Source organism: Choristoneura fumiferana, chromosome 17 (genome assembly GCF_025370935.1).
Source record: "Choristoneura fumiferana chromosome 17, NRCan_CFum_1, whole genome shotgun sequence".
Lineage (NCBI taxonomy): Eukaryota > Metazoa > Arthropoda > Insecta > Lepidoptera > Tortricidae > Choristoneura > Choristoneura fumiferana.
In genome coordinates this window covers 5,010,296-5,021,109 of record NC_133488.1, presented here as the reverse complement: position 1 = coordinate 5,021,109, position 10,814 = coordinate 5,010,296, and the positions used below count along the sequence as shown (strand labels likewise).

The following is a 10,814-nucleotide window of genomic DNA, read 5'->3' as shown; positions in this document are numbered from 1 at the left end:
TGAGTTTACGTGAGCGTACTTGATAGCGCCAGCGTAAATTATTTGTATGGAGAATTGTACAGCGCCTCTACAAATAATTTACGCCGTCGCTATCGAGTATGTACGGTCACTGTTAACTCATGGTAATGGTACAGGGCCATACAACGACACGAGTGAATCGTTCCGCTAGGTAGAGCGGTGATTCACGTAAAGCAATGAAACTTAGCAGGTACTTAAGAACTGAATAATGAAACCCAAGATTGAGAGAATAATAATGACGTTGTTTCCAAATGTCGATAGATATTATGAAATAATGGTGCTTTCGTTTTGGTTTATAAATTATAAACTATTACATACCATACTAATTAGGCTGACAAAGCTTAATTACTGATAAATTAATTACGAGTACGTAATGACTATGGAATGGCAGAATATAGTTTTGTTTGAATTATTAAACCTATTTAAATTTAAACTGGATAAGTCTAGCTAAAAATATATATTTTTCTAATGAAAATATTTAATACAATACAATACAATACAATAACTCTTTATTGCACACCAAAAAACAGTAAACAGTACAGAGAACACAAGTATATACATAGAGATAATTTAAAAAAAAAAAAAAAAAAAAGTTAATTTAATATCCTGACTTTTGTTATAAATGCATTAACAAGTCAGTTTGTTTGTTTATTGTTACACTTTCAAACTAAAAAAACTGAATCTATCGTGATGAAATTTGTCGTGAAGATAGTTTGGTATCCTGAAAAGCACATAGGGCAGTTCCCGCGGGCGCGGGACTAATGAATTTTCCACAGACTTACTCGCAAGCGAATGCTAGTAATTGGTAAAACAGAACAATGCCACGATACGCCCAATTGTTTCTAGGAATTTCATCACGTGTTACCTGTCTCAAATCGTATTAATACATCACTGTTACAATGACGAAGTTCCTTTCACCTAAAACAATGAAGATTTCTTTACAAATTAAGGGTAGGGGTCTCATCGATTAATGCAATTACTAGCTGTTGCTCCCGTCTTCGTCTGAGTCCCGTAGTAATTTTATATGTTCCCTAAATAACAATCATCATCATTATCAATCAACATCATCATCTCAGCCGTAGGACGTCCACTGTTGGACAAAGGCCCCACCATAGACCTCCAGTTGCTTCGGTAAATAAAAATATAGCTATTAACTGTTGCACACGACTTCATCTGCAAATAATTCGTTTGCCGCGCGTCCACCGGAATTATAATTATTTCCGGGATAAAAACTATTCTATGTCCTTTTCAGGACCTCAACCTATCTCTAGCCTTACAAAATTTAATCACGATTGATGGAGTACTTTAAGCACGAAAATGTAACAAGCTAACAAATTTATAAAAAAACAAATATACTCTTTTTCTGAATTAGTAAGGATAGTTAGAATTAATTAAGTCGAATTGTTGGTGTCATAAATTCATAACTTTTGACACACTTTGCCATAAACACTAACAAATTAAAACGTCAACTGATGCAAATTACAATATTTTATTATCAACACGACAACAGAATGTGCAATAAAACAAAATTATCGATACTTTTTTGCGGGACATCCCTAGTCCAATAATAAGCCGGTATACCGGCAGAGAACAACTCACGCATTAACGAAACGCGCGAGCTAGCGACGAGACTGGCCGTCAAGAAAAACAAATTGAATAAAAAAAAAAATTTTTTTTTGAAAATCGAATGCAAGTGAATTGTTTGAATATGGTTCAGTGACGACGAAGGATATTTTAGTTTTTTTTTTAAGTTTGGTGTGACTTTTGTGCGTAATTTTGTTTTTTATTATTATTTAAATAATATGGCGAAGTCCACTCTTATGATCCGGCAATGCGTGTAAGTACTTTATTACCGTAAATAATTTGTAACAGCTTTTCTTTGTTATTCATTTTATAATTAAGTACTACAGCGTATTGTTTACAAACATGTTTTGTAGAGTTCAGTGACTTTTTCTATATTCACATAAATTATCCCAAATCTATTGTTTTCTACTACATACTCCTTTTAATAAACCTAAAACAACTAAGTTTAAAACATTAACCAAAGCCAATTAACTAAATCAAAAGTAATCTAAAGAAACAATGACTCATAACATAACTACAAAAAATACAAGCGCGCAATCGCAACCGGTAATTTGCATGTTCTTCAACGAACTTAAAGCGGGACATGACACTTCCTTATTATCAGCCTTCCATTGAAACTTTATTACACGTAACATAACACTTTCGTGGTATCAAAGCAGCGATGTCTGCAACAAACCGTTATGTCACACAACTTTTGTATTCCCAACCTTGAACTTAGTACTAGCTGCGCATAAAGTTTCGCATTTTATATCCAGACCGCATTCTTACCGCGCAGATGCTACTTGCCCTGCTAAAGGTCCTAAGCATCAATCAGTTCACATAAAAACTGGATGTTACTGCGTTGTAAGAAGGTTTGAAGTTCAATGGCAACTGTAATGATGCATCGCTGACCGGTTCCCGAAATAAAAACAAAAGATAGCTACTCCCACATACTTTTAAGGAATTAAAGTGATAATACGTATGTGTGAGTTAGGTCCCGTTTAAAATTAATCCTACTAATATTTTAAATGTGAAAGTTTGTGAGTGTGTGTGTGTGTGTGTGTGTGTGTGTGTGTGTTACAACTTCACGCTAAAACGAATGAACGGATTTATTGAAAATACAAACTGAGACATGGATGCGCAAGAACAACCAAAAAAAGAGACCAGCTCTGAGAATCGAACCCAGCTCCTCAGCATTCTGTGCTGCGTGCCATACCCCTACACTACCACTGGACAGGAGTACAGATATGTATTTCTCCTATGCTGAGGACCTGGGCTCGATTCCCAGCGCTGGTCTATTTTTCTGGTTGTTCTGTGCATTCATGTCTCAATTTGTATTTCCGATAAGGTTTTACTGATGACCGTTATAGTAACAAATTTTGGAGTTGAAATAAAAAATACAAAATGACTCCAAATCACCAATCATGACCGGATTTAGATTAAATTTAGTATGTAGATAGCTGGACTTCTGGAATAACATATAGGCTACTTTTCAAAAATCTTGAAATTTCAATCGCTGGGATTTAGAGTCTTGAAATTTTGGCCAGTTATTCTTAGTTAACGCAACCTCAATGAAGATATCGGTATACATTTTGGGATTTCCCAGGGGAATTTTGTAAAATCCCGGAATTTCAATTATAACTACCAGATCGAATAGTTTACGCGTGCGAAGCCGCGGGTAAACTCTAGTTTGATAATATACGTTTACAATTTCGATTTTTCTCTATTGTGTTGTAATACAAAGACGTGTTTAACAGGGGATTAAATTATCATCTGATAGGTACAATAAATCCAGCACGCGATACTACGACGAGATTGTGAGAGTTGCGGGCAACCGGTGCATGCAAGTGGCGAGTTGTCGTTCGTAGTGGCGTTCTAAGGGGAAGTCCTTTGCTCAGCAGTGAACGTCTTAAATAAATATATTTTTTTGAACTTAAACATTTATTTATTGACAATTAAGGGGCTGTTTCACCATCCATTGATTAGTGTTAACTGGCGGTTAGGTGTGATGCCGTCTCTATTTGTTTTGTTCGAATAAACGGAGACGGCATCACATTTAACCGTCGGTTAACGCTAATCAATGGATGGTGAAACAGCCCCTAAGAATAATAAAATAGATAATACATTAAATAAAAAATACTATAAGTACTAGACTTAAAAAACTTACATAAAATAAAAATAAATATCATGGGACAATTGAAACCAATCGACCTAGTCCCCAACTAAGCAAAGCTTACTACTATATATAGGATCGAACCCGGGAACTCAAGCTTCGTTATTAGGTTATCTAATAACCACTGGCTATTCAGTCGGCGCCACCTACCTATTGCCTACCCTGCGCCTACGCAGTGCACATCATCACTGATGATAACAAATAAATTTCTCCTCAGAATCCCCCGCCAGTCCCGTCACGTCGGATCGACGTCGTCGCGTCGCACGTCGTCGTCCCCACAGCGCCGCGCCGCCGCCGCGCCGGCGCTCGCGACGAGCCTCAAGCCCTTCGGAGACATCCCGGGCCCGCTGGCCTTGCCTATGTTGAGGCATTCTGCCCACGTCTTACCCAGGATCGGTAAGGATACCAGTACACAGGGTGTAGAGTCTACATCCTACGAGACAATCCTTAAAAGAAAATGTTGTGGTGTGGTTTCGTAACACTTGGAAATAAGTATCAAAACGGACAGTCTAGACTAGGTCCAAAGCTAGAAGAAAAGGCTCAAAAACTGCTGATCTTTAGTAATTAGGTATAATTTAAAGGGAGTTGAAGAAGAAGAGTTTCTTCAGAAATCTGGCGTGCTTCTTTCAGAAACATATAAAAATCATCTGAACCTTGCCATCTGGGACTTTTTCTTACAAGCTTTTATTGAACTTACCCTGCTTGGTTGTTATTGTTGTTGTTTTTGTTGCAATCTTGCAAGTTTATTTTGGCTTATTTCCAGTGGTCGAGTTGACTTAAAATTTGGTATACATAATATTATGTTACTAAGCTGCATGCTTGCTGCATGACTATTTAAAGAGTCAACAAAAGTACAAGCCAGAAAAAAAACTTGTTATACAAATTAAATTTTTAACAGAAACTATTTAACCTATACGCAACCCATTGTTTAGTTCAGGCCGAAATATAGACCCTGCACCGCAAGGATTAGCTATTTAAGTATAGTGTCTAATCTTAGACCACAATTTAGACCATGTTGAACCAGACGTCGCAACGAAAACAGGATCCAACTCGGATTAAACCCTTCTATATATAGAAACTAACTGGACAGACAAACAAATATAAAGCAAAACTGGACGGACAGCTTTCCATGATGTGGCAAAGGGTTTTAAGATACCTTAGTGTTGAAATAACTCCATTGGCATTTCCTTTTAGGTCACACAAGAGACCTTGAGACTTGTAAAGTATGTAAGAAACAAGAAATATAATGTTTACAATTATAATACAATATAACGCAATTGTGATAAGACTCACCAAAATAGTCTATGTTAGTTTGCGTTATAAATGTTGTCACCAGACATCGTGTAGGTATGTTTGCAGTCTGGTTTGAGCATGTCTAATCACAATGTTGTAGATTATGTTTAAGAGCGTTTATACCTGCTGAGCTAGCAACGTTGCACTTTTGTTAGTTTTTTTCGAATATTCCATTCTATCAGACAACATTTTTAATTTTCATTCAATTTCATGGAATAATCGAGAAAAACTAACAAAAATGCAACGTTGCCAGTTCAGCAGGTATACGCTCTTAATGCAGGCCTGTCGCTTTTATATCATTTAAAATAGCCAACAAAAAAGTGACGTCCTTATAAATTATCTGTGTACCAAATCGTCTAAGCTATTTCAATGCGTTCAACCTGACTTCTGGGTCAGTCAGAAAAAGACACATTGCAATAAACGACTAAACAAGAGCCTCCTTAGCACCCCCCAGCAGCGAATCAGACATAGCTCGAAGAGTATGCATGTTGAAGTGGCATTTGCGGGCCACATCGCTCGAAGCACAGGAAAACGTTGAGGTAGAAAAGTCCTCAACTGGCGACCACGAACCGGAAGATGAAACGTTGGCAGGCCTACCACTAGATGGATTGACGTCATCGTGAGAGTTAACGGCATCGGTGGATGCAAATGTAATTCTAAAGGGGGATGCCTTTGTTCAGCAGTGGACGTGTTCTGGCTGATGATGAAGATGATGGCGATTAATTAGCGAGTCACGTACGACTTCTCTTGCCATCTTGGTGATATTCTCCATTTATCCCTCTCAAATCTCCAGTTAACTTTCACCATACAGATCTACTGGGCCTGCCTTGACGCACTCTACCCTTAGGTGGTGAATCGCGACTTCTTACTGTTAAAATGTCTTTATGATACTCTCTTCTTCTCCAGTCAACTTTAACCATACAATAGGCCTGCTGGACCTGCTTTGGAACATTAAATAGCGAATCGCGTCTTATTTTGCAAAAAAATATTCATGATATTTCTTTCTTCTCCAGGTAATTTTCACCATACAGTTGGCCTGGGTCTGCTGGAAGGCCTGCGCGAGCGTTACGGAGACCTAGTTCGTCTAGCTAAAGCCTCTCGCAAACGACCCGTGTTGTATGTCTTCGATCCTGAGATGATGAGAGAGGTAAGGGACACATCGCCATAATTAACTGAATAATCACGGGAAGGAGCCGACAGAAACTTTGTATTTACAGTAAATAAACAGAAATTAACAATTAAATTATATCTACCAACTACATATAACTATCTTGGAGTTAATAACTAAGCTATTTGTACTATAGATTTTAATTGAAAATACCATATTCAAATCCTTTAAAAAGAAGGTATAAAATATGTTAATGATAATACAAATACAAAACCAAAGACTTTACTAACATTAGAGATTTTTTTATAAGATTAGATTCACTTTCTTAAGTCAATATGTAGATACCTGAGGTTTCCTTTTTTAACTCAGACAGTAGAAAACAAATAACTTTTTTTTAAATCATTCGTATATTGCAATGTGTTAAAATGCTTCAACATTCACATTCAACACTTTGGTTCACATTTTGTCAAATTCGGAAAACATTGTTTGCTTGCGTGATCGACCTATTCGTCTAATGTGTGTGTTTAGTCTATGTCCAGCTACATATTTGTATATTACTTGATACTATAATAATGATTATAAAACTAGTTATTCCGATGCTGGCTAGATAGGCTAATGTGTAGTTAAATAAATCGCTACTTTATTCAACTATCAATGATTTATTACATAATCATTCATACCATAATATCGTTGTCCTATTCTACAGCATTCTCCTTCTTGTTTATCAAAGCATCACACCATATAAATAAGTACTCGTAAGTTGTTTAATAAAACCGGTACCACACATACTGGCACAAAAATAAACATGATACCTACCTGGTTGTTTTTGCGCGTCAACTAAATTAAAAACAAAACCAAGCTACTGCAGAACAAAATTAAAAGTAAACAAAATTAGAAAGCATATACATTGCAATGTAACCAGCCAGTCGCGTTTGCAATTCGAGAATTTCAACTTTCGGGTCGCTTCGTTTGTGGCGGTCCTCGGCAGTCACTTTCGCACACTCACTTTTAGAAACTGAATTTAGAACTCGACGGTGCAATGACATATTCCAGATTTCTTTTCACTTTACATAGTCATGTTAAGATAACGGTCCAAATACCGAACTCGGCTGTATGTATAGTAGATGTTATTGAAGATATTCTAACTATGGTGTCATTTTACGATGATTGCTGTGACAGTTTTTAGTGCATTAAACAGCAAACAGAGCCGTGGTGGTCAAGCTGAGGATCGTGGGTACAAATTCCGGCTCACACCTCTGACAACATCGTGAGGTAACACAAACCTGCGAAGCAATTCAATGGTGCGTGTGAAGTTCCCAATCCGCACTGGGCCCGCGTGGGAACTACGGCCCAAGCCCTCTCATTCTGAGAGGAGGTCTGTGCCCAGCAGTAGGACGTATATAGGCTGGGATGATGATGATGAAACAGCAAAGTTACTTCTTACCTTTTCTATTCCATGCATTGCTTTTTTTTATAATAAACTTACCTATTAGAATTGCCTTGTTTTGTTATAATTATACAAAGCAGGGTTTCAAAAAAATACACACAGAAAAATGACAGCTTAACTTTAAGTAGAAAGCGCCTGATTGGCTTGGTCTTAGCCGACATGGGGCGCTAGGTACTACGAAATTCGAAAATCCTGGAGCTATACTACGAAGTGCACAATATCGAACTTTGTATCTTGCCATCCCTCTGGTGCTAGTATTATTTAATACGAGAGATAGAGAGAGAGGGATGGTACGATCGAAATTCGAACTTATGTAGCCCTCAGCCAGCACCAGACCATAAAAAGTAATTGTATGCTGCTTACGCCCAGCATAAATAAAGCAGCGAAAGATTATTATCAAGTTTTAGACATCACACTATATGAAAGAAAGAAAGAAAGAAAGAAAGAAAAGAAAGAAAATACATTTACTTATACGGAACAGTGACAGAATAATTACATAGAAGTAAGACAAAGCAAAACAACACAGTGTTACTGTTCACGAAACGGACCCACCTCAGCATAATGCCGGCTCAAGAGCTGGCGCTGGTCTTCCGGTGGGACCGTGAGGCCGTCATTGCACGCTGCACCTGCGACCGGACCGTGCCTAATTGTGAACGCGACTGTCTATGGTCAGCGCTACCAACACAAGCCAAGCATGACATTGACATTGACAACTGACACGGTCAACCACACGTGCAGCAAGCAAGACGATATGAATAAGACGATATGCCGTTTTAAACTTTCGTGATTTTCACTCATAATCCCCATACCCATAACACAAGCTTTGCTAAGCTTACTTTGGGACTAGGTCAAATTGTCCCGTGATATTTATTTATTTATTTTAATCAAAATACCATAAACGTCTTATCACGCTAAAACACACGAAGTAATCAATCCTCGACGTTTCAACCACATTGCAGTGGCCGTGGTCACGAGTAGACTGAAGTGAAGTGTAGGGTGTCAAGTCTAGCAGCGCGAGTCCTTCGAACTACCCGCACTTGGTCATTTTTATTTGTCACCCCATCACACATCACACCGACACAACACCAACAACGTCTGATCGTCCCTCCTATTCATCCCGACGCCGCCGACACTTATTTATTACAGGATTCCACGAAGACGAAAGCTTATATCCATCGTTCCGGTTGAAATTTTTGTGCTTTTTTTTATTTCAACCGCTTCACGTACCATTCTTGAGTAGAAATGACGTTCCGTGGAGAGGTTTTTGGGATTGTGAAGCTCAATCCAGTGGTTTGGTCCTGACTCTAATAAAATGTTCGGCTATGGCTGACTTATTCACTTGGCGATTTTTAACAGCTAGTAGTAGTTTTTAACGTCGAGGTAAACACCACTCTATAGCCATATAAATTCAAATGTCATAGGGATCATCATAAAGTGCCCCCTCCCCCGCTCCCCCTTCAAAGCCCTCTATCAGGGCCCTGCTTGTAGTGCCACTGCCAATAATATCGAATAGCATAAGCCGCGTATCCATTAGATCAGCCTCAGGCCGAGCACCGCGAGCCAAGCCATATTTTGTCGGTTTTTTGGCCGTGCTCAAAGGAGCCTCAGTCTGAGCCGTGCCTTTGGCAGCGTCTCCACTTGCGCGGCCTCGGAGCGAGGCAGCCGCTCGGCCCGAGGCTGCCTCTAGTGGATACGCGGCTATACAAGGCTTTGAGTACTTAGGCTCCTTAAAATTACTCTAGCATTGACTTAGAAATAAAAAAAATACTCTACCATTGATTAGATTTGGTATCATTTTTATGTAGAGATTCGAAATGACGATACAATGTTACTGACCCTTGTTGTTTAATAATTAAATGTAGTACAACTCTTAAAGATAACAGTTTAGCTTGCACTTTGTTTGAGGGCTAACTGCCAAAATGGTTTAAAAATAAAGACTTAACTTACTCCTATTTAAGGTCTATTTACCGAATGCGTTATCTAAATATTCTATAAACTGTTTTAAGGGGTTAGCTCGTTATCAATTGACGTAAAGATGCCAAAGGTCATGTTTATGTACATAGCAGATAACATTTCGCTCGTTGCGTGATTCTTATCATGGCATAAAAATGTTCTATTTTTAGCACCGAGCTAGTTGGAACGCTTTATGCGCTCGGTTACTTTATGTGATAAACGCTGCGTAAACGCAATGCATTTGACGCACATCAATTTTCATCAGATAATATAGTTATCAAACTTTGTCTTACGCGGTGAGCGCAGAGGCAAGAGAATTTTTGGTAATTGGACTATAGCGTTTATCGCAAAAACAACCGAGCGCTTTAATTTAAGTGAAAATCATTAAGTCGATTGGATAACTTTTTGTAGTCTTATATCACTCTATTACATAAGTCTACTAGATCTGTGTCTGTCTGACTATTAGGTACCTATGCGTAACTAACATTTTTTAGCACAACTCTTGAGCAGTCAATTTGTTAGTAGTCAATGTTGTTTAAAATATCCTAAGTCTAATACTCAAAGTTCTAATACTCAAAAAGTGTTTAAATTAACCTAACCAACAAAAAGTTGGAAAACCCCCGCCATGTCTAAGAACCATCGCTAGAAACCCTGCTTTCAAATAAAAAAACCGCATTCAAATCGGTTCACCCGTTTAAGAGCTACGGTTACAGACAGACACACACACCGACCGACAGACACACATAGCGGACAAACTTATAACACCCCACTTTTTGCGTCGGGGGCTAAAAAACGTGTTTAAAAAAAGAATAATAATGTGCATAGTTTTGTTTTTTTTACTCTAAATTACGAGGACATCTTTGAAAAGTTGTTCTCAAGCCATCTTTAAGATTATTTGCTTGGACAAAATATTCAAAACTGCAATGCAGTGTTTTATTAACGGTGAAGCTGTTCCGCGCACGTACAATTGCACGATGTCAGTGCAAGTGCACAACGCAGGACACGTTTCAGCGATTTGTTATCTAAAGCAACATTAAAACAGTGTTACCAACTTTATAAATACTCATTCTACAAAAACTGGTGATTTAAAGAAAGAAAAGGGAAAAAAAATATTCGTGATTATTAAAGTTTCTTATTTAAAAGAGAAAAACGGAAACATAAATAAATCGTCACGAAATAGTCCCAAGACAGCATGATGTCGGCCTTGCAACCAGCGCTGGTCTTAAAACATTGCTATTAGTAGTTGAATGTTTGTTAGA

At 38.0% G+C, this 10,814-nt stretch overlaps 1 protein-coding gene across 1 annotated transcript; it reads left to right on the top strand.

Annotated features, from left to right (window-relative positions):
* The first annotated feature begins 1,610 nt into the window (after window positions 1–1,610).
* LOC141436876 (uncharacterized) lies at window positions 1,611–6,249 on the top strand. The gene is made up of 3 exons (XM_074099968.1): window positions 1,611–1,855; window positions 3,972–4,150; window positions 6,061–6,249. Exons 1-3 carry the CDS (start codon window positions 1,821–1,823, stop codon window positions 6,213–6,215), a joined length of 369 nt encoding a protein of 122 aa, XP_073956069.1. The 5' UTR covers window positions 1,611–1,820; the 3' UTR covers window positions 6,216–6,249.
* The last annotated feature ends 4,565 nt before the right edge of the window (window positions 6,250–10,814 follow it).

Excerpts from the sequence above, each read along its gene's own strand:
- LOC141436876 (XM_074099968.1), top strand. The coding sequence starts at position 1,821 with ATGGCGAAGTCCACTCTTATGATCCGGCAATGCGT. Across the intron at positions 1,856-3,971 it reads CTTATGATCCGGCAATGCGT|AATCCCCCGCCAGTCCCGTC; the intron begins GTAAGTACTTTA and ends ATTTCTCCTCAG. Across the intron at positions 4,151-6,060 it reads CCACGTCTTACCCAGGATCG|GTAATTTTCACCATACAGTT; the intron begins GTAAGGATACCA and ends TTTCTTCTCCAG.